The sequence below is a fragment of the Crinia signifera genome, chromosome 7 (genome assembly GCF_055691185.1).
Source record: "Crinia signifera chromosome 7, ASM5569118v1, whole genome shotgun sequence".
In the NCBI taxonomy this organism is placed as follows: domain Eukaryota; kingdom Metazoa; phylum Chordata; class Amphibia; order Anura; family Myobatrachidae; genus Crinia; species Crinia signifera.
The window spans coordinates 94,700,718-94,725,170 of NC_139223.1; the positions used below are offsets into that span (position 1 = coordinate 94,700,718).

Here is a 24,453-nt window from a genome sequence, read left to right on the forward strand (position 1 = left end):
ACCAGGCTGAAGCCTGGTGCTGTCCTTGATGCCCCTGGGCGGTGGGTATCGAGCTGATTCAGTGTAAAAAAATAGAATAAACTATTGTTTAATACTGTGGAACTATGAGTCCCAGCAAGCCTCCCCCCGCAAGCTGGAACTTGGAGAACCACAAGTCCCAGCATGCGGGGCATTAAAGGGCCCGCTGGCACTTGTAGTTCCACAGTAATAAAAATAGTCAAATAAACACACTGACACACAATAAAAATAAAACTTTAATACATCCAAAGCCCATACATACTGAAGGAGGCTATTGCAATAATCAATGCATGATATAATGAGTGCATGGATTAGAGTTTTTGCAGTGTCTTGTGTAAGGTACGGACAAATTTTGGATATGTTTTTTAGATGCATGTAACATGATTTAGAGACAGATTGAATGTGAAGAATAAAGGACAGTCGAGGATGAGCCCTAGGCAGCGAGCTTGTGGAGTAGGATTGATTATTGTGTTCTCAACAGTGATAGAGATATCAGGTTGGTAACTACTTTTGGCTGGTGAGAATATAGTTAATTCTGTTTTGGAAATGTTGAGTTTGAGGTGGCAAGTTGACATCCAAGATGAAATGGCAGCAATGCATTCAGAGACACGGAGCAATACTGATGGTGACAATTCAGGGGAGGATAGATAGATTTGAGTATCATCAGCGTACAGATGATACTGAAATCCAAAAAAGTTGATTAGTTTGCCAAGAGAGGAGGTATAGATTGAGAAAAGCAGAGTAGCTAAATCAAATTGTAGAAGATCATCCAATCGTATATTAAACTTTTTTCATTGATTTTCAAACATACTGTATATGCAATGTTCATATCTGTTTTCTTTTATTTATTGATACGGGACTAACTATCCCTCCAACTGAACAGCTGGTAGTTAAGCAACTCTTGACAGGCGCCCCCAAGTTCTGTTCCACTAGTGACAGTCCTATTCTTTTTTTTCTACAAGCTAAAACAAAGTTTTCTGGTAATCCAACTGGTGGTCAACAGTGTCAAAGGCAGCCAAGAGATCTAGAAGAATAAGAAGTGAGAAATGGCCTTTAGATTTACCAGTGGCCATTTAATTTACTACTTTAGTCAGTGCTGTCTCTGTGGATTGTTGACAGCCAAAGCCTGACTGCAATGGTCCAATAAGTTGTAGAAGTTAAGAAGGTGTGTAAGGCGAGTGTAGGCAAGTCTTGCAAGTAGCTTGGAGAGGCATGGGAGCTTGGATCAGAATTTAGGCCTTTATTCAGATCTGATTGCAGTACAAATTTGTTTGGAAAATGGGCAAAACCATGTGCACTGCAGGTGGGGCAGATGTAACATGTGCAGAGAGAGTTAGATTTGTGTGAGTTTTTTTGTTTCTGTGCAAGGTAAATACTGGCTGCATTATTTTTACACTGCAATTTAGATTTCAGTTTCAACACACCCCACCCAAATTTAACTCTCTCTGCACATGTTACATCTGCCCCACCTGCAGTGCACATGGTTTTGCCCATTTTCCAAACAAAATTGTACTGCAATCAGATCTGAATAAGGGCCATAGTTTTTTAGAATGTAAGTAACAAGTGCATGCTTGAACAGAGAAGGAAAGATACCAGTAGAGAGAGAGAGAGAAAGGTGGGATATGCACAGCAAACAGAGCTTTATTGACTCGTAAGGGTATAGGATCAAGAGGAGAGTTAGTGGAGTAGGAGGATGAGAAGAGTGTTAAGAGTGTTAAATGATACTTCAACCTCACTTGTGGGGTCAAATGAGGAGACAGTGGCAAAGGGCTTGGGAAAGGATATAAGCAAGATACTTGATAGTTAGATCAGATCTATTGCTGAGGGTTCAGGTCAGGATATGCATGTTAAGAGAGGAAAGTAAATTGTCCTTTGTTGTTAAAAATTTCTTCAGTGATCCGCTGTATTGATAGATTGTTTGCCTTCTTTTTTCCTTCTGTTTAACAACAAGTTCTTATTTAAATTTACACTATCCTTTGAATAGATGTCCTTAGACTACACAAACAGTCAGATCCGTGCAGGCTTTAGTGTTAAAAAAATTGTAAAATAAATAAATAAATGAAAAAAAAAAAAAAAAAACAGTGTGGGGTCCCCCCACAGCTGTAACCAGCACCAGGCTGAAAGAGCCGGGGCCGGTAATTAAAAATCAGGGAACCTGACAAATAGGGGTTCCCTGACTTTTAACAACCAGCCCCAGGCTCCAGGTCAGGGGCTGGTTCCCAAAATACGGGGGACAAAATGAGTAGGGGCCCCCCGTATTTTAAGAACCAGCCCCAGGCACAACCAGCCAGCAGGGTAATGGCACAGCCGGGGATCACTTATTATATAAGGTCCCACGGCCAAAGCATTAACCCTACCGACCAGTCAGCCTGGCCAGGGGTCCTGGGGGAGTGGGGACCCCCCCCTCCAGAACTTACCTGACCAGGCTGAAGCCTGGTGCTGTCCACGGTGGCCCTGTGCGGTGGCCACCGGGCTGATAACATGGTGTCAAAAAAAAGATTAAGAACTATTGTCTTATACCGTGGAACTATGAGTCCCAGCAAGCCTCCCCCTCATGCTGGGACTTGGAGAACCACAAGTCCCAGCATTCGGGGCATTAAAGGGCCCGCTGGGTCTTGTAGTTCCACAGTACAAGAAATAGTTAAATAAACACACTGACACCCCAGAAAAATAAAAGTTTAATACATACATTACACAAACACACTGACCTTACCTATCTTGAGCCCGTCGGTAGGTCCCTAGCGGCCAATCAGGAACCGAGAAAGTCACTAGAAATCATTCTGAGTAGAGGCGGGGAAATATGAATATCCCTGAGTGTCCGAGCGGAGCGGGTACCACTGCAGCCCTGATTTTTAATTACCGTCCCCGGCTCTTTCAGCCTTCTGCTGGTTATGGCTGTGGGGGGGACCCCACGCTGTTTTTTTTATTTATTTATTTTTATTTCTATATTTTTTTAACCATGCAGCCTGCACGGATCTGACTGATCCGTGCAGACTGCCTACACTAATTCGTATTAGCGGGCGTATATACGGCCAGCTAATACGAATTACTACGACATCGGAGGGTTACAAAGCAGTCGTATATGACTGCTTTGTAAATCCCCCCCCCCGGAACACAACTTTGAATACGAGGTATCTTGTATCTTAGTAAATTTCCCCCTTTGTGTCTGCATAGCAGTTTACACTTAAACACACAGGGCCTGATTGAGAGATGGATGAATATGCAATGCTGCATGCAAGCAGTATTGTATTTCCATCTTATCTCCTGGCGGGTCAAATAGGAGATACAGTATCAGTAGAAAATATGTAGCTGCGATCCCAGCACTGTGATCAACATTGCAAGCTGCGATTCAACATTGTGACCATTGGTCACAATGTTCCTTGCAAATGATCAGCTTTCTCAGCTGAACAAATTAAGTAGCAGCTGTGAGTACAGAAAGTCTGTTTGGTAACATGCAGAAACATGGCTTTCCGTTCCCAGAAAATGGCAGCAATATGCTCCCCGTTTCTTAAGAAAGGAGGCCTTCTCCTGTTTGATCAACAGTACTGCACAGCGAAAGTGTGGGTGAGATCGAAAGTCTCATTCTTGCACAGCCTCATACTGCGTTCAGATCTGAATCAGGCCAACAAATATGTGTGCGTATAATTACCAATATATATAACCTCTTGTGAGTGTGTGGCAGTGTGCGTGTGTGTGTGCTGGTGCAGTTCGGGGAAGGAAAGGAGGAATACTGATGAGGAGGACTGATGATAAATGAGGAGGGGCTTTACCATGGTACAATGTGTATAAAGGGCTCTAATGTTGTGTAATGTGTATAAGTGACTCTACTGTGGTGTAACATATAAGGGGTACTACTGTGTGGTGTAAAATGTTTAAGGGGCTCTTCTGTGGTATAATGTATATAAGTGGCTCTACTGTGGTGTGACATGGATAATATTACTGTATTAGGCAATGTGAATAGCAGACACTACTGTATGGCATAAATGTATAATCTGTATTGCTCTGTCACTTAGTACAACCAGCTAGCTTTCTGCAGCCTTTGGCCAATAGGGATACGGTCGTATTGTCGACACCACTTAGGTTGACAGTCATTAGGTCAACACCGTTGAGTCGACATGTGGCAAGGTCGACCGGTGTCTATGTCGACAGGGGACAATGTCGAAATGGTTTTAGGTCGACACAGCATTAGGTCGGCATGGGTCGGCCGACATGTGCCGACAGGTGGTATTTCATGCCCTACATCCACTAGGGCATGGTGGGAGAATAAAATAGTGTGCCGAGCGCAGCGAGGCACTGTGCCAGAAGCATCGCGAGCGTAATGAGCGATGTGAGGGGCTGCGATTGACTTATTTTATTTATTTATTTAGGTACTTGTTTCCTAGCACGGCCACAATCTTAAGTAATCGTGTCCCTTAATTAAGGGACACGATTACCCCGATGGACCCGATTTCTTTTGAAATCAGGTCCATTTTGCCGGCTAGGAAACAAAAATCGGGGGCATTGCGTCGGTCGGGACCATTAACATTGGTCCCGACGCGACCGACGCGATGCCCCCGATATTTGCGTTGACTTCAATGTTAAAAAAAATTTTAACATTGAAATCTTGTCGGGAACGGTAAAATATCGGGGGCATCGCGTCGGTCGGGACCATTAACATTGGTCCCGACGCGATGCGACGCGATGCACCCGATTTTTACATAGGATTCAATGTTAAAAAAATTTTTAACATTGAAATGGTGTAAAAATGTAAAAAAATGTGAAATGGGTCAATATGACCCATTTCACATTATAAATGTCCCCGTCGTCGCCCCACGATAGACGGCAACCCGAAGCGTGGCGAGCGCAGCGAGCCCGCGAGGGGCGGCGGTACGCGTCCTCCGACCTTTTCATGCCCTACTATCCACTAGGGCGTGGAGTGAGAACAGAATAGTGTGGCGAGCGCAGCGAGCCACCGAGCCCGAAGCGTGGCGAGCGCAGCGAGCCCCGCGAGGGGACGCGGATACCTTCACAGGTAAACGCGTCCCTTCGCGGGCTTCACAGGTGTCCGTGGCGACGCGGACACCTGTGAAGCCCGCGAAGGGACGCGATTACCTGTGAAGGTATCCGCGTCCCCTCGCGGGGCTCGCTGCGCTCGCCACGCTTCGGGCTCGGTGGCTCGCTGCGCTCGCCACACTATTCTATTCTCACTCCACGCCCTAGTGGATAGTAGGGCATGAAAAGGTCGGAGGACGCGTACCGCCGCCCCTCGCGGGCTCGCTGCGCTCGCCACGCTTCGGGTTGCCGTCTATCGTGGGGCGCTGTGTACGCGCTTCAATTTGGGGGGGTTTGGAATTTTTTTCATTCAATCCAATGTAAAATTGGGTCCCAGGGACCCAATTTACATTGGATTTAATGAAAAAATCGGGTCAAAAATCGGTCGGTCGCGTCGATCGCATCGCATGCGACCAAATCGCATGCGATGCGATCGACCCGATTTTTTCAGCACGACCACCCCGATCTTAATCGGTGTGGCCGTGCTAGGAAACAAGTACCTTTGTTTATTTACAGGTTCTTATATAGCGCAGCAGATTCCGCTTTACAATAGTAGACAGTGATAAAACAAACTGGGTAACAACATACAGACTTGGAGGTAGGAGGGCCCTGCTGCAAGCTTACAATCTATAGGACTTCCAACTGTGTCCATGTTGACTGTGACAACATTCGGGTAAAAAACAGTAAAAAAAAACATGCCGACCTGTCGACCTAACCCATGTCGACCTAACGATGTGTCGACCTAAATCCACGTCGACATTGTCCCATGTTGACCTTGCAACCTGTCGACCTTCACCCATGTCGACATAGACACCTGTCGACCTTGCCACCTGTCGACCCAACGGTGTCCACCTAATGACTGTCGACCTAAGTGGTGTCGACAATACGATCCACACCCGGCCAATATTGGTAAAAAGATGTAAACAATACTGTGAGGTGGTTAAAACTGGAAATTAAAGTTATTGAGGCTAAAATACTGTAGGAACTAAAAATAAAAGGTCCACATTATGTAGTTTGGCAAAACCGAATCGAAAACCAAAACCCAATGATGCTTTAGAATCAAAACCTGCAGCTAGGAGGGACAGGCCATCCACATTTTGGGTGTGTGGCCTAATCAAAATGGGCCGTGGTCGCAAAGTGGACGATGCCGTTGCAAGGCCACTCCCCCATTTTCACCACTGTGAGGGCATTCCCCAGCAGCTCCGTGAGTTGCTGGCTATGCACCCCCCCCCCCCCCCCCGCCACCGTGGGACACTGCCAGGACCAGGAGGGATGTGGGAACGTCCTCAAAAAAATGGGAAAAGCGGGACAGTTGGGAGGTATGCAGTATGCAAATCAACAACCACCAGCTGGCCAGTTGGTTGGCCATGAATCATAGTTTAAAATTTAATTTATGTTCTCCAAAATTATACAATTTTTCTACTTATACATGCTTATGGAGACACTGGGGGCCTGGGGCAGATAAGGTGTGGGGTCTACATGGCACTCGTCACACCCACTGAGCACGATCCCTCTGCTTCTCATAATAGGCCCTTGAACATTTTAAGTACCAGACCCATGAGACCCTTAATACAGCCCGCCTGCCCTCCATTCTTTGTAAGCAGTTCAAAGTAATATGAGCTACCATGACCACACACAAGAGAATGCAATGTGACTTTAAGTGACCATAACAGCACAATAAGTATTATAAAACTGTAGCACAAACAACAGCACAACAGTGGGACAATGCCTTGCAGCACTTGACTCTTGGGCACTACTCTGATTGTATTATATTTATACAGTTGTATATTGTTCCTTTCATGGTTCGTGGCTAGTAACATTAACACTGGTCCTGTTGTTATGGCACCCTATAATAACTAAAGGATATTGGGAAAAAACTGTTTACCCATTTAATCCATTTAGCAACAAAACAATACAAATAAAATGTCACACTCCATAAACGCAAGCATATTAAACATTTTCTAGAGCACCGCACCTATGCAAGTTATAATTGAGTTGTGTGTATTTCACAGTTAAAAATATGCCCTGAAGTTTGATGGTCTATACTGTATATCCCCATCACAAAAGCATAGCATTGCTAAGGTGTCACATTTCTATCAAGGATTTAAGATGGGAAAACACTAGACTACGTGTACACCCAGCGATATCCCGGTCGCTGGGACCCGGCGGGGGAAATGGCATTAGGCCTTTGCCGATATGGTCAGTGATAGAGTGATGGCAAGGGTCATGCAGCATTCGACAGCATGACCGTCACTAGTGAAGTCTCTTGTCAGATATGGATCATAGGTTTGACACAACTAAGGTTGACATGCATTGGGTGGACCATTGAAGGGCAACAGGGCCATCTTAACATTAGGAAGGGCCCCTGGGCAACCTAGTTCACTGGACCCCCCCCCCCCCAAATTAGTTTGCCCAGGAGCCCACAGTCACCTCCCCAACCCTCACCTCTCTGGCTCCGTGCGGCAGCCAGTCAGCTTCCGGCGGCCGGGGATCCGATCATCTTCGCTGGGGGATCCGGGCAGCGGGATCAGGGCAGCGGCGGTAGCTAGGAGCCTGCCCTGAAGTGGCAAAGCGCTATTAACTGGCGGGGCGGGAAGCGCTGTTGCATTTGAAAAGACTGGCCAGACGCTGATTGGCTGAATTCAGCCAATCAGCGTTCGGCCAGTCTTTTCAAATGCAGCAGCGCTTCCCGCCCCACCGGCAAATAGCGCTAATGGGAAAGATGGTGGCCGGGTGGCGGGGATCCGACCATCCTCGCTGGGGAAGGGGATCAGGGCGGCGGTGGCGGTAGCTAGGAGCCCGAAGCGGCGAAGCACTATTTGTCGGCGGGGGCGGGAAGCGCTGTTGAATTTGAAAAGACTGGCCGGATGCTGATTGGCTGAATTCAGCCAATCAGCATTCAGCCAGTCATTTTAAATGCAGCAGCGCTTCTCGCCCCCCCTGCCGGCAAATAGCGCTTCGCCGCTTCGGGCTCCTAGCTACCGCCACCGATGCCCTGATCCCCCTGCCGGATCACCCAGTGAGGGTGATCAGAACCCCGGCACACGGACCCCCGAAATTAAATTCACTGCTAGCTAGGAGGTGAAGCGCTATTTGCCGGCGGGGTGGGAAGCGCTGTTGCCTTTTCAAAGACTGGCCGGATGCTGATTTTCTGAATTCAGCCAATCAGCGTCCGGCCAGTCTATTCAAATGCAACAGCGCTTCCCGCCCCGCCGGCAAATAGAGCTTCGCCGAATCAGGCTTCTAGCTACCGCCACCGCCACCGCCCTGATCCCCCTGCCCGGATCCCCCAGCGAGGGTGAGCGGATTCCCGGACCCCGGCCACCATCTTTCCCATTGGGCTGGGCCGGGGGCCCCTAGGTCCTAGGGCCCCCGGGCAACTGCCCATCGTGCCCAATGGGAAAGACGGCACTGAAGGGCAACATGGGCTTATGTCAACACAGGAAAGGTCGACATGGGCTTAGGTCAACAGGGTCATCAGGTTGACACAAGCATTAAGTCGACATGAGCAAGATCGACAGTCAAACGGTCGACATGGGTTTTCACTTTTTTTGTCCTGAAAGTCGACATGGACACCATATCGGTACACTGCACACTATTTTATTCTCCCTCCATGCCCTAGTTTATGGTAGATCATGAAATACTGCATGCGACTCAAAAAAAAAGCAGAGCTAATGGAGGATGTCTCTGATGACAATTTGAACATTTTGTTATTCCATCCGGAACTAGCAAAATTGTTCAAAAAGTCGTATAGTGTGTACCAAGCTTTACAGTTTGTTAGCTATCCTGAGATTCTAATGACAACCACAGTCACATACTGTACCATGTGATACTGTACCATGTGATAAGGAAGGAGAAGTAAGCCAGAGGAGAAGTGGACCATGGCAACCAATCAGCTGCTCTTTATAATTTAAAATTATGCAAATTAGAGATATTACTCCAGTGCTGATTAGTTGCCATGGGCCACTTCTCCTTTGGCTCACTTCTCTTCCCTTATCACTGCTTCATACATCTATAACATAAATATCAACGTCTCCCATAAATTTCCATAAGCCAGACTGGCCCACACTAAAGCTGGTTCCAAACAGCGGACCAGACCGACATATTGCTTACATCAGTACATATCTTGAGGTTTGTATGCCCGAAATGCTGAGGCTTGCGGTTGCTAGCAACATTGTCAGGTTTGATGTGCTGAGCATCAAACCTGATGATATTGCTAGTGACACCATGTATGTTAATGAAGGAAGAAACAGTGATCATTCCCTCCTTCATTAACATGAACATTGTCTACCCAGGTTCCAATATGTCGTTCTGTCTGGGTACACATTGCTTGAGTGAGTACCAAGCTTAAGGTTACACTCTGCTGAGAACAAACATACAGTAAATATTTACAGGAAAGAATGACTTATTTTTGCAGTAGCAATGTGAAACTCTTACTCACTGTGCCCCACTGAGAGGTTTTATACCCCTTTCAGAGACATACTGTAACAGCAAATTACCGGGTGAAGCAGTTCTACCTGGCAATTTGTGTAGTTTTGAAAGGGTCATCCCGGGTCTTAAATCCCGGGTCACCAGGGTCGTCGACCCGAGATTTGTGACCGGGTTTACCCTTTCACACTACACAAATGACCAGTGTAATTCAGCAAATTACCAGGTTGACAGTTTTTAACTGCGCATGCCGAATGGGAAAGTCTGCCTTTACTTCTCACATAAATTAATTGGCAAGATGATTTGGTACTTGTGAGTTATCCGGGCTGCCGTTTTTTCATCGCGCCCGAAAAATCGCGGGCATCGCGTCGGTCGCGGCCATTATAAGGGGCCGCGACACGACCGATGCGATGCCCGCGATTTCCCATAGACAGTAATGTTAAAAGACGCAATGGACCCGATTTCCCATAGACAGCAATGTTAAAAATATTACAGTAATGTTAAATGATGTGCAAAATAAAATGACAATGTGAAATGAGCTAATATGGCCATTTCACATTGGATATGTTTTAAAAAAAATGTTTCATGGCCCCGTTAACGCCACCCCGCTATTGACGCGAACAGCAGTACGCGTCCTCCAACCTTTTCATACCCCTACTATCCACGTCGGCGTGGAGTTGAGAATAGAAAGTGTGGCGAGCGCAGCGAGCCACCGAGCCCGAAGCGAGCCCGTGGCGAGGGGACACGGACACCTGTGAAGCCCACGAGGGGACGCGGATACCTGTGAAGGTATCCGCGTCCCCTCGCCACGCTTCGGGCTCGGTGGCTCGCTGCGCTCGCCACATTCCTCTATTCTCAACTCCACGCCGACGTGGATAGTAGGGGTATGAAAAGGTCGGAGGACGCGTACCGCCGCCCCTCGCGGGCTCGCTGTGCTCGCCACGCTTCGGGTTGGCGTCAATAGCGGCGTGGCGTTAACGGTGGTGGGGGGCCATGAAACATTTTTTTTAAAACATATCCAATGTGAAATGGCCATATTGGCCCATTTCACATTGTCATTTTATTTTGCACATCATTTAACATTACTGTCATACATTTAACATGGGAAATCGGGTCCAGTAATTTTAACATTACTGTCTATGGGAAATCGCGGGCATCGCGTCGGTCGCGTCGCGGCCCCTTATAACGGCCGCGACCGACGCGATGCCCGAGATTTGGGGGTAAATCGCGGGCATCGCGTCGGTCGGGTGTCCTTAAGTTAACTAAACTTAAGGACAAAATCGGCAGCCCGGATAATTCACATGTACCGATGATTTAATGGTTTAGGCAGGGAGAGTTTTGCTTTTATATACTGATATGACCTACTGTACATACTTTTCAGAACATTTTCCAGGCACACTTTAAATTACTAATCCACCCATGCCCTGTGCCCTTACTGTATTTCTGTAATCTTGGATTCTTGGATGAAGTTGAAAGTAGAGAGAGCGGATTAAGCTACGCATAGAACTGTTTTCGAAAAGTAATGACAATATGGTGAAAATGTACTGTAATTACGAAAGTTATTTTGAAAAATGTATTATTATGAGAAATCTACCACACACAAAGCTCTGTAATGAGATTGCTGGATGTGCAGCAATCTTTCTATAACACTGGTATCAGAAAGATTTCCATCATTGCAAATGAGAAACCGTGAACGTGCAAGGGAAAGGATTTCAAATTTTGGACTCGATTTCACCAGATCTTAACCATATTTTTTCCCAGTCCTTTTGTTTATAATGAAGCATATCAAAATGCATTGTGAATACATAATGCTAATACTAGGACTTACAAATAAAATGAAATACTGTACATACAAAAAAATGCAATAAAATCAGCAGACTGCTAGGAAATTTTTTTTTGTCTATGAGCAAATACAGGGTGTTCATTTACTGTACGTAACATTCACTCGCTATACTGTATATCATCATAAGACTTACGAAATGATAATGCCATTGTCAATGGAGAAGCTGTCAGAAGGTAATCCAGCAATGTTCCATGCTCGAATTTTCACTGGCTCCCCTAGTGTGCTAGTGAGAGAAAAGTCTTCTGAACAGGGTATGTTCTGATCTTTGCAAATTGAACTCCATTCTTTTGTTTGCATCTAAAAGATAAAATTTCAGTCAAAATTCTAATATTACAAATCGATAATATGTGATAAAATTAATACAAGTACCATTGTTGATTATGTATTTCATATAGATAACATTAGCCCTTTTCACATTTTACAGCATTGCACAAGAGAAACTATTTCTAGCATTATTTGCCTTGGTCTAAGCTTAATTCCTTCCTGACTAGAAATATTGTCTCCACTGCAGGCTCCTGTCAGAAGCCGGCATGGACCCCCTTTGCACGGGGGGCGAGGGGTGAACTGCCGCCCTCCAGTGGCCGGCGCCCTAGGCAAATGCCTAGACCTGCCTAGTGGTGGCGCCGGCCCTGCCTAAATATAATATGGAAGGAAAAAAGAAGAAGGTGGAGTGCTAAAAATTGGATCAATATGGTTGTATAAGAAATATATGTATGGATTTTATTTGCTTAGTTGCACAATAATAATAGTTATACGTGGGTTTGTAGCCACTAGATAGGTATAAATATTTGTTAAACAGCAAAATTACATAAAGACATGATTGAACAAAATACAAAAAGATAAATTAGAACAGTAAAAATAAAATGGTAGACCCGATGAATTGTGGGTATCCTCAACGATGTGCGCCCTTGTGGTGTCCCAAATTTGAAACAAATAGATGTATTGTAGCCCAGTTGATGATCCAGATATTGTATAGTAAGTTGTTCAATAAAACCATATATATATATATATATTTCTTATACAACCATATTGATCCAATTTTTAGCGCTCCAACTTGCAACATGTGGTTGCATAGTTCACTTTGGATCTGCTCATTAACTCATTGGTTGACTATACACGTATTGTGCCAATAATTACATTATCTTTAATTATATTTATATTTATTGTTAAATGTCTAAGCATGAGCATTTTGGATAAATGCAGATAAAACAGTCCAGATGATCCAAACAGTCAATTATGACAAACCATATTGGACAAAAGGCAACAACATACCTCCCAACATGACCAGTTCCAGGAGGGACACAATGCTCTGTTCTTGGACTTCTCTCATAGGACCTTATTCAGATCCTTTCGGATTGCAAAGGCATGGAGGACTGATGTTTTGCATCTGCGCATGCCCAGGTGCGTTTCTGCACATGTGCAGACACATGGTGCATGCACCCTACACGTCAAGCGGGGGCGCCAGGCAGCCCCATTACCATATGGGAACGCCCAACTTTTCATGGGCGTTCCCATAAGAAAGCTGGGCGTTCTCAGGATAATAAGGCAGTGACAGATATGCGGGAGGGGGGGCGGGCACCTGACATCAACAGATGTCAGGTGCCCGTCCTGTCCTCGCACAGGGCACCCCCAGTTCAGAGTCACTATATAGGTGTTTCTGAACTGTGAGCGCTGGAGAAATCATTTGATGGATGGATGATCCAATGATTTCTCCCCGCCTGCTAATGGATGATTATGTAAATCATCCATTTGTAGCTGTATGGGGCTCGTGCGAGCGGCCGGCACTGCGTGCAGCGGGTGGCGCCTGATCACTCGCGGCGAATATTGCAGCTTTGCAAGTCAATCAGAATAAGGTCCTTAATGTATGAGAGGGTCATATTGGGAGGTGTGCAACAATATTGTACGCCGGGACTGTCAAAATGTGTAGATAGCATTAATGCGAAGTACATATTATACATACATAAGTACATATTATACAATTACTGGGCATTATCAGCTTGATAATGCCCAGTAATTTGTATAGTACAGTACATGATAATGACCATGTACACATGAGCATTGAAATTGAAACAGCTTTGCACGATTCTGTGACATGGGTGAAAAATGTGTGTGTGCTATACCAAAGCCACAAATGTGTGTGTGTGTGTGTGTGTACACGATCGCATGCCTGGGTATTGGATGTGATACCCATATGCGGGTGGGGGGTGGAGTCAGAGAAGAGCAGATTACTACCTTGCCACGGGTGATGAAAATCCTAGTTTCAGACATGGCATTGCCATTCATATTGTCCCAATCACAAACTAGAGGTGGATTGATAGTACACACAGAGCAAGAAATTGTTTAGTGCGTATTAGTGCTTACTGATTCAGATATTGTGTGCATGTACAGGAATGGTGGCACCCATTGGATAGTGTATGTAGCTAGATTTATGTAGAATGCACAGTTTTCTTCAACACACAGATACAGTACTGTATCTGATGAGACAATTCTCAATTCTAAATCATTGTTTGGGGCCAGCTACTGCCCAATGTAATGCAATAAGGTAAAACTAGAAGTTATGAAGGAATGATGTGGAAATAAAATGATTTAAAGGTTTATTAAAAACTTAAATATGTATATCCATGCGATTTAAATGAACCCTTTTGATTGCCAAGTGAATTTGTCAAAATTGGTGTGAAAATTGCCAAGCAAACATTTTTGTTCATCATAATGACCTATGGGGCGGGATGTATCAACATACACCTCCGCCCTTCGCACGGCAGCCGCCGCGATGCTACCGCATATGTACTAACATATGCGGCCAGCATCGGGCTGCGGTAACGGAGACCCCCGCGATACCTGTGATGTTGGCTGCGGGGGTCTCCGTCACCTCCCGGCGGCTGCCAGCGTCCCCCTGTGTCTCCTCCTCCCCCCTGAAGCCGGATGTCCTGCCGGCTGTGACACCAGGGGGAGGAGATGATCACAGGAGGACGGGAGGGGGTGGGCGCGCGGACGTCGGGCGGCGAAAGAAGCCCATAGGCTTCTATAGGGTATCGCCACCCAGAGGGTGGCGATACCCTGCCTAGCGAAAACGCTGCGGACGGGTATTGATACATAGGAAAATGCGGTAAAACGGGTGTTTTACCGCATTTTCCCGTTAGTACATCCCGCCCGTAATGTTTACCTTATACAGGAAATATAATCTTTTTTTATACAACATTTTTAAACAACATTACATGAACATTACATGAACCCATTTATATGAGAGATGCTGGCATTTTTAGCAGATATTTTGCGCATCTCTCACGTTGATGTTGGCACGCAAAGGGTTAAAACATAAATGGGTGAAAAGCATTGTTTTGTGTTAAATAGACTGCTAAATTTGTTTTCTACTTCACTTTACCCCTACTGTTTGATTGCAAGATTAAGCCTTCGTGTGCCAATGTTGCTGTGAGAGATCCTCCAATTATATACTAAATATGCTAGCGTTGCTCACAGCAACTGTTCTTTTTTTGGGTACAATATTTAACTAAATGGTACTTGTGTAGTTTTATGTCGCCAGCGTGGCGCCATGCTACTTCCGGGTTCTACGCTCGCCACAAACTATCTAAAATAAACTAACTTAACTCCATGCCAAGATGGATAGTTCATACCCCCACTATCCATGTTGACATGGAGTTGATTTTAGATACCGAACCCGCAGCGTGGGCGAGCGAAGCAAGCCCCGCAAGGGGACTCAGACGCACGGCGCCATGTTGGCGCCGTGAAACTACACAAGTACCAACTAAACTTCAATTAAAAAGTTTGCTGTATTCGTATTTATTTATACTAAAAGAACAGTCGCTGTGAGCAACACTGGCATTTCTGTGGATATTTTGAGGATCGCTCACAGCAACATTGGCACTAAGAGGGTTAAAGAAAGGAGACCTTGGATAGAACTATTTTGTGCTGTCAGCTTCAATCAGTGTAAAACTATATTAGTGTGTTGCCTGTTATATGCAGAAAAACACAGTATACAGTATAAGTGTAGTGTTCCCTAGGCTGATATACATGGACACCTAGAGAACTTATTGTATATGTCATTATCCTTAACAATCAGATCTCTGCTGCAGTCACATGGGCTGCTACGGCTATAGTAGGGTTCCGAAATATGCATTTAATTTCTTTATATAGCTTGCCCATAAATTGTAAGCTTGTGAGCAGGGCCCTCCTAACACTACGTTGATCTGTTATTACCCAGTTTGTGTTATCACTTTTGTTTCCAATTGTAAAGTGCAACAGAATATGTTGCGCTATATAAGAAAATGTAAATAAATAAATAATAAATTGATTTCAACAGAGTTGTTCCAGTTTACATCTGAGACATTCATTTGACAGCAAATATTTTGTAAATATGTATTGCTATGTATATTGGTGTATCGTATGATAAAGCAGAAGAGATCTGACATAGTTGTGCAAAGAAAAACAGGTATGTATACCGCTCTGCTCTTCAATTCTTGATATAAGTAAAGTATGATGATATACTGTAGCAGGAGGCAAGTACTAATGGGAATTGTAATTTATATATTCACAATCTAAATAAGATAACACTGTAATCACTATAGACATTGACATAATGAAATTATGGTACCAACTGGGATGCATTAATCAAAAATATAATTATGAAACCCCTGATTATTCTTTGTATTCTCTGTGGTTGCTTAAATTACCACTGTCTCCACTTACAAAACTCCTGTGTTGTGAAGCTAATTATTTCCTATTTAGGTGCAGTTAAAATCATCACTAAAAGAGAATGTGATTTCTGGGCCATTTTAAGGAATCAATTTACAGTTATTCTTTAATACAACTGTAACAAAATATGAGGGCACCTTGCACTCTTGGTAAAGATGAACCCCTTCAGTGGTTAGTTAATGTTTTTGTAAACACAGCTCCCAGGGTGTGTTTTTAAATGAGTGCAGGGGAGGAATCGATATCCCCAAAAATGCCCGGACATCACCAGCTCTGATTCCCAGCCGCTTGTGGCACCGGGAATCAGCATAAAGCATTAAATAGTCAAGCCTGCCCACGGCCAATAGGAGTCCGGAGGGCAGTTAACACTAATCATTTATGCCAATTCCCAGGTGCCGTACTGATCGCATGGCTCACCATCCACAGTGAGTATAGACACAGATAGGAAATCTTTCACGGTGGCCAGTGATGTCAGTGCAGTGAAGATTTCCGTGCATAACACCAAAAGGGTTAAGACGCACCTGAGGCCTCCTTTGTCAGTAGCAAGACATAAATTCAGAATAATGCACTATGAGATTTAATATAAAGCCTATCTGTATTTCTTTGTAAACCTAACATACAATATTAATTATGATAGTATGTTTCCCATGTTTTATATATTTATTTACTTAAAAGAGAATTGTTATTTTTTTTCTTGTTAATATCAACCCCCTTCAGAGAGTGCAAATGTTATCAAAAACGCTATTCCATTTCACATCCACTGCACTACAGATCCAAGCCTAGCTTCTGCATAATCTTCTGGCATGTTTTTGCTATAAATGTATGTACATCAATAGATAATTGTATTTTGTTAGATGTATGTATAGATTGGAAGGTTTTAAGCAAGGCAATATTAGCATACCTCTTGGTTAGCCAATCAGGCTAGTTTATGATCTCTGTACAATTAGCATTTCAATCAGGTGGGCAAATGGTCTGGCCTGGCCTTGCCCTTAATTTGGGATAGTATTTCTGCAGGGTTAGAAGCAAGGCAGCTTGCTGACTTTCAGCTTGCTGTTTAACAAAGGGTGTTCTTAACTAAGGGTGCCATCTGAACAGTTAAAGAAACAGTTGAACAAACATTGAACAACTACATAAAGAAATACCGGAGGAACACAGAAGGACATGAAATTAAACATCATCCACTGAAAATCCAGAATTCTGCAGTGAGTTACCTGACCCAGCATCACCTACAGTCTGCAAAGCCAGGACAATGAACTCCATACTGAACCAATCTCTGTACCAGAGCCATGGTTCCTCAATCCTGTGCATTCAATATTCACTCTGCATGCTTTCTGCCCCTAGCAGGGTGTGTTGTGGCATGGCCCACGATGCAAAGCTGTTAGGGGTAAAGGGTGCAGGTGGAGGGGGAAGAGGAGAATAGGAGGAGAGAGAGAGGACTACTTTGTCCATTCTCTTTACCTGCTGCCTCATGTACTGACCATCCCTGCCATGCTTACTTCTTGCCTCAGGTCTCCTTACCTGCACTTCATGTCACCTGTCTGTCTCCCCCTCCCTCTAGATTGTAAGCTCCTTAGAGCAGGGCCCTCCTCCTTCCTGTTCTCACAGCACTCTTCTTGTATTTCAACTACAGCTCTCACTCATCTACAATCTATACCTGCATCTATTCTCATTCACTACCTTATATCTCAGCTGTATTGTGTACTAAGAATTGTGCTTTAATTATGTTATGTCTAGTTCTGTGTACCCTGTACTGTTCTTTTGTGTTCTATATGTACAGTACTGGCTGGTGCAATCACCATGTGGCACCGCTGATTGGCTGCCTGGGTGCTGCACAGATCAGTAATTATATGTTCCCCATGTCTGTGTCCCTCATTAGAGTACATCTAGTATATATATCAGTACTGTTACTTGCTGTGCAATCACCATGTGGCGCCGCTGAATGGCTGCCTGGGTACTGCACAGCTTGGTAAATATGTTCCCAATGTTCGTGTCCCTTATTAGAATGCGTCTTGTACATATCTGTATGTGTGATGCACATCTGTACTGCCATTGTTGCCTGTTCTTTGTACTGATAACCCTTTGTATTGCAGTATGTGCATTATTATTTTTAATGTCTGTAAAGCGCCTTGAGTCCTGTTGGAGAAAGTGCGCTATATAAATAAACGTACTTACTTACTTACTTTTCAGTTTCTATTTGTGAGCATAAGATCCCTGACATGAGAGAGAATGATGGGAAGTGTGGTTCCTGCTGGCCAGGGCACCTGCTTCTGGGAAAGAACTGTTAATAATTCACACCAATGTTTCTCCTTAAAATCTAATGCCTGGGCTAAACCAGCCTCTAGATGAGCAGGGAAACCAGAGCTAGGAAGTACAGGTACTGTATATCCAAAATGGTCTGCTTCCCTCCCGTTATGTGTTTCTTTATGTGTGTGAAAATGTGTATAGGATTATTGCTATGTCTATTTTGTATTATGCTGTGATGATCTATGTACAGTAACTGTGTTGTAAAATATAATAGAAGTGAAGTTATATCTGGTTATCTGCACAGTCAGAAGGGGCCAGAGTGCAGTCTCCACCTCCTTTGGCTGTGCCAGAGTCTACTGTACATGTGCAGATCTCTGGGAACATAACACATGTCTACAGTGCTGATGGTCTGGTAAGGCTGATGGGCCATTATATACACCAGTGGCGGTTTTTACCTATGGGCCACAGGACTGCAGCCCCCCAGGTTAGTGTTCCCGCTAGGCTGTTTTAGCGGGGCGCTGCGCCCTGCCCGATTTCTAAAGGGCAAAATGCGCCCTTCCCCTCCAGCAGCGCCCCTCTAAAAGAGCCTGCTGCCTGACTAATGTTGTGCCAGGGGAAGCTCCAGGCACCGCAATCTCGGCGTCGCTAGGCTTCCCCAGCAGCTCACGGACTTCGGCGGGGCCAGGTCCGCCCCCTTGTACGCCTCCTTTGGTGACGTGGCGGCCCGGGCACGCCTCCTTTGGTGACGCAGCGGCCCGGACACGCCTCCTTTGGTGACGCGGCGGCCCGGGACCGCCTACAACGATGACGTCGGCGGGCCCGGTCCGCCCCCATCCCGTACAGTGGCGCCCTGCCCCCAAAAATTCCTAGGCGGAAAACTACAGGTTGGATCCAAAACTGTGTGAAGCCAGGTGCAGTCTGTGAGACTGCACTGGCTTCACTGTGACTGGTAGTGATTTCCGATTGGAAGTCTTACCTGCCAGTCACCAAGGCAGGTGGCAGCTGCGGTGATGACTTGCAGGGACCAGTAGTGGTGGCACCGGAGGGGGGGGGGGGGCGGCATCATGGGAGCTGCCAATGATATACACCAATCTATCTGTCTACACAAAATATTTATCGGTCCATTCTTACATTGGGCCTTATTTTGGTTCATTCTTTCTGACAAAATCCTTCTTAGATGGACAAAACCATGTGCACTGCAGGGGGGGCAGATGTAACATGTGCAGAGAGAATTAGATTTGGGTGAGTAATTTTGTTTCTGTGCAGGGATAATACTGACTGCTTTATTTTTACACTGCAATATAGATCTCACTTTGAAGTAAAACCCCACCCAAATCTAATTCTCTCTGCACAAGTAACACCTGCCCCCCCTGCAGTGCACATGGTTTTGCCCATCTAAGAAGGATTTTGTCAGAAAGAATGAACCAAAATAAGGCCCATAGTTACATATTAGGTGAGGCTGAAGACTTGCGTCCATCTAGTTCAACCTATGTTTATAGTAGCTTATCCCTTGTTGTATAGTATGTTCTGATATTTTAAAGACAGATTATGTTACTTATTCGTACCCATGGATTTTTTAACCAATAAATGTTTATCCAACCTTATTTTAAACGTATTTATAGTGTCTGCCGACACCACCTCTCCAGGAAGAGAGTTCCAAAGTTTGACTGCTCTGACTGTAAAGAAATTTTTTCTTCTAGATCATGGGTCCTCAAACAGTGGCCCTCCAGATGTTGTGAAACTACAAATCCCAGCATGCATTGCCACAGTTTTAACACTCCCTTATAGCAAAACGGTGTCAAGGCATGCTGGGATTTGTAGTTTCACAACATCTGGAGGGCCGCAGTTTGAGGACCCATGTTCTAGATGAACAAAATCTTTTTCTTCTAATCTAAACTCATGCCCTCGCGTCCTAGATTCCTTTCTAGTAGAAAAAAGGGTGTTTGACAGTTCCTTATATTGGCCCCTAATATATTTTTACATGTTGAGCATATCCCCCCTTAAACGTCTTTTTAGTGTAAATAGTCCCAAATTGTTTAATCTTTCCTCATAGCTTAAATTCTCCATTCCCCTAATAAGCTTTGTTGCTCTTCTTTGGATTTTTTTTCTAATTCTATGATGTCCTTTTTATAGTGCGGGGCCTAGAACTGCACTGCGTATTTGAGGTCCGGTCTAACCAATGATTTGTACAGAGGCATAATTACTTTTGAGTCCCTAGTTTCCATGCCCCTTTTAATACATGTGAGAATTTTGTTGGCCTTTTTTGTTGCTATATTACATTGAGCGGTACTTATGTAATATCTGGGCTCCCGTTTTTCTTATGAGACCATGTCCCCTTGCGAGGCTCGCTGCGCTCGCCACGCTTCCGGCACGGTGGCTCGCTGCGCTCGCCACACTATATAAAATCAACTCCATGCGTAGTTGGATAGTAGGGGTATGAAAAATCCCCTCTTAGGTTATAACTAGCACACTGGTTATGTCTCCAAAGGTGCATGACCTTGCATTTGTTCACATTGAACCTCAACTTCCACTTTTTTGCCCACTCGTCTAGATTGTCAAGATCATTTTGAAGCGTGGTGACATCTTCTGATGATTTAATAACTCTGCTCAGTTTTGTATCGTCCGCAAAGATGGATACATTGCTGAGTAACCCCATCCCAATATCGTTAATAAAAATGTTATACAAAATGGGCCCAAGAACCGAACCCTGTGTCACTCCACTTAGTACTGGTATCATATTTGATAAGGCACTGTTCACGACCACTCTTTGTTCTCTATTACACAGCCAGTTCCCTACCCATCTACAGATATTTGACCCTAATCCCATGTCCTCCATTTTATTTATCAACCTCTTGTGTGGTACTGTGTCGAAGGCTTTAGCAAAATCTAGGAAAATCACATCTACAGCGTTTCTATTATCAAGGTTTTTGCTAACCTCTTCATAGAAACCAAGTAGATTAGTTTGGCATGAACGATTTTTCACAAACCCATGCTGGTTATTACTGAGTAAACTATGAAGGTCTAAATATTCCTGGATACCATCTCTTAAAAACCCTTCAAATAGTTTACCCACTATTGATGTTAAACTAACAGGTCTGTAATTAGCGGGATCCTCCTTTTTTCCTTTTTTGAATAATGGCACTACCTCTGCTATTCTCCAGTCTTTTGGTACCTTTCCTGATGATAGTGAATTATCAAAGATATAATGTAGAGGGGAAGCTAATTCCTCCCTTAATTCCATTAGTACCCTAGGATGAATCCCATCGGGCCCAGGCGATTTATTTGTTTTGATTTTGCTGAGCCTCAATATTATTTCCTCGGTAGAGAATTCAATATTGAGGTCCGGCTTGTTCATCCCATTTGTGGTATGTGTGCGTTTCACAGTCTGCTCTCCCTTAGTAAACAATGGTGAAAAGAACTCATTTAACAGTTCTGCTTTTCCCTTGTCCTCCAAAAAACTTTTTCCATTGATATCGGTTAGTGGGCCTATGTTGTCCTTAATTATACGTTTACTATTTATGTATTTGAAAAACTTCTTGGGGTTAGTTTTACTTTCAGTGGCTATGCACTCTTCATAATCCCTTTTAGCTACTTTGATTGCCCCTTTGCAAATTTTGTTTGATTCTTTGTATTTGGTGAACGCCTCCTCATTTAAGTTATTTTTATAGAATTTAAATGCTCTTGTTTTATTGTTGATTTCTTACCTAACTTTTTTGTCCAACCATGGTGGCTTTTATTTATTGAATTTACCCTTAGTTACTTTAGGAATGTATTTAATAGTTAATGATTCAAGTACATTTTTTAGAGTATCCCACATTTCCTCAGCATTTATCCCCTCAAAAACTGTTTCCCACACAATTCTTTTTAGGGCTTCTCTGAATAAATTCGAAGTTAGCTTTTCTGAAGTTTATTATTTTTGTCCATCCTTTATGATGTAATTTACTGAAGTTGATATCCAGTGAAACCATATTGTGGTCACTGTTCCCTAGGTGTTCAATTGCTTTTGTGTTTGAAACTAAATCTATGTTATTTGTTAAAACCAAATCCAATAATGCCTTATTAGGAGTTGGAGCTTCTACCGTTTGTGTGATAAACTGGTCTTTAAGTAAGCTTAGGAACCCACTGCTTCTTGCTGTTTTACATGTTACATTTTTCCAATCAATATCAGGTCAATTAAAATCACCCATAATTAATACCTGACCCTGATCTGATGATTGTTTGATTTGGTTTAAAAGAAGAGACTCATCCCCTCCGTTTATGTTCGGTGGTCTATAGCATACCCCTATTAAAATTCTGTTATTAGTTTTTTGTTATTGTTGGTTATCTCTGCCCACACGGCCTCCGTGTAGTCTTCCTCTGTGCCTGTGCTCATTTCTTTCTCTTGATGTTGTTATTTTTTACATATAGGCACACCCCCCGCCCTTTCTATTTTCCCTGTCTTTTCTGTAGAGTGTATATCCCTCCATGCATAATGCCCAACTGTGTGACTCGTTACACCATGTTTCTGTAATACCAATAATGTCATAATCGTCCCTAGTGGCCACAGTTTCAAGTTCCCCGATTTTACCTGCTAAGCTTCTTGCATTAGCCAGTAGGCATTTTAATTTATGTTTATTTTTATTTGCGTCCCTAACATTGTGTTGAATTTCTCCTCTGGACTTATTTGTATTCCTTACTAACTTCCTTGTACCCACCTCCCCCTTAGTAGACTCTCTACAGGCCTCCCCACCATTCCCACTGTCTGACCTATTTACAGTTTTGAAACTTCTTCCTATGTCGTTAACTCCTTCCCATACCCTAAGGTCATCTGTACCTTAGAGCTGTAATGAGGTAAGATTACTGTTACTACATAACATTCCTGGAGCACCCCATAAATTACCCACAATATCACCCTTATTAATACCCTGGACATTGCCTGTAACTATGGTTCCCCCCCCCCCCAATTTGATTCTTGACCCCCAATCCTACTATTCTCACTATGGGTCCCATAGTATCTAGCTATCCCCCCCCCCCCCCCCCCCCCCATTGCCTAGTTTAAAATCTCCTCCAACCCTCTAACCATTCTGTCTGGTGGGAACAAAAATCTAGCAATGTATGGCAGAAAATGCTCTCAAACACTGTAAAATGGATAAAAACAATTGTTCTGATTAGTTTGATAAATTAAACGGCTTTGACTAATTTTAATGATTGATGAATTACTATTGTTTTCCTGCATTTGGGAGCAAATCGTTTTTTTCTTGTATGCTCCCATACAGTACATTACCAGAATTTTGTTCCCACCAGATAGAATGGACAGATAAATCTTTAGGTGTGTAACCAACTTAAGGGGTGTTCTAGCCACATAACAGTAACACAGTTCAAATGAGGAAACACATGAAGGTTGGGAATTGGTATGGAATGCCTGCATCAATCACCCCCACTGACAGGCAGATCTACTACACTGCATACTAGTCCCCACAAAGAGCTCTTATGTTATTTCCCCCAGCGAGATATTTGTACCGCTGAGAGAGAATGAGCTGCAGTCTTCTGAGCTGGTATTAAACACTTAAACCAGCGGACAGTAATACATTTGAAATGCAGTCAACCACATTGTTGCTACATGATCTGTATTATTTTAAGCTACAAATAACTAACAATCTAATTCCATGGTTCCAACAAATTTGATGTGAAGCACCAGTATACTAAATGACATACGACATATAATAAATAAAATAATACAAAGTATCAATTTACGTTCAATTGTAGTACAAGATACAGTGTCATGTATACATGAGATAATTATAAATGGCAGAATTGATAACCCCAAAACTACAAGCCGAGCATTCGTATAAAAGGCGAAATTAAAGAACACAGTGCTTTTTAAACACGCACTTTATTCACTTGTCTGTTTCATGTTATGTGTTGCATATTTCACAGTTTTTATTCTGAATAGAAGTAAAAGTAAAATTTTATTTGTGTCAATCTTTTCTGGTGCACCATACCTAGACAAACTTTTTCCTCTCTTCTTTGCACAATGCCTGCATTATACATTAATTTTGTATGGAGAGGATAGCATCTTAGTGTTATGTGCCATATTGACGGCGCTTCTGTTGTCTGGCCGGCTCCCAGAGTACAGGACCCAGCGCCTGCTAGGCAGCCGCGATTACATGCCGCTGACAGGCAAACTGCGTGTCTCCCTCCAC

General features: G+C 43.8%; 1 protein-coding gene across 2 annotated transcripts in view; it reads right to left on the minus strand.

Annotated features, from left to right (window-relative positions):
• DNAH7 (dynein axonemal heavy chain 7) overlaps positions 1 to 24,453 on the minus strand; it is a 918,640-nt gene that overhangs the window by 167,316 nt on the left and 726,871 nt on the right. For both annotated transcript variants that reach the window (XM_083153498.1, XM_083153497.1), the window contains one exon: positions 11,454 to 11,617. In XM_083153498.1, coding sequence (XP_083009624.1) covers positions 11,454 to 11,617 — 164 coding nt within the window. The remainder of the gene's footprint in view (positions 1 to 11,453; positions 11,618 to 24,453) is intronic.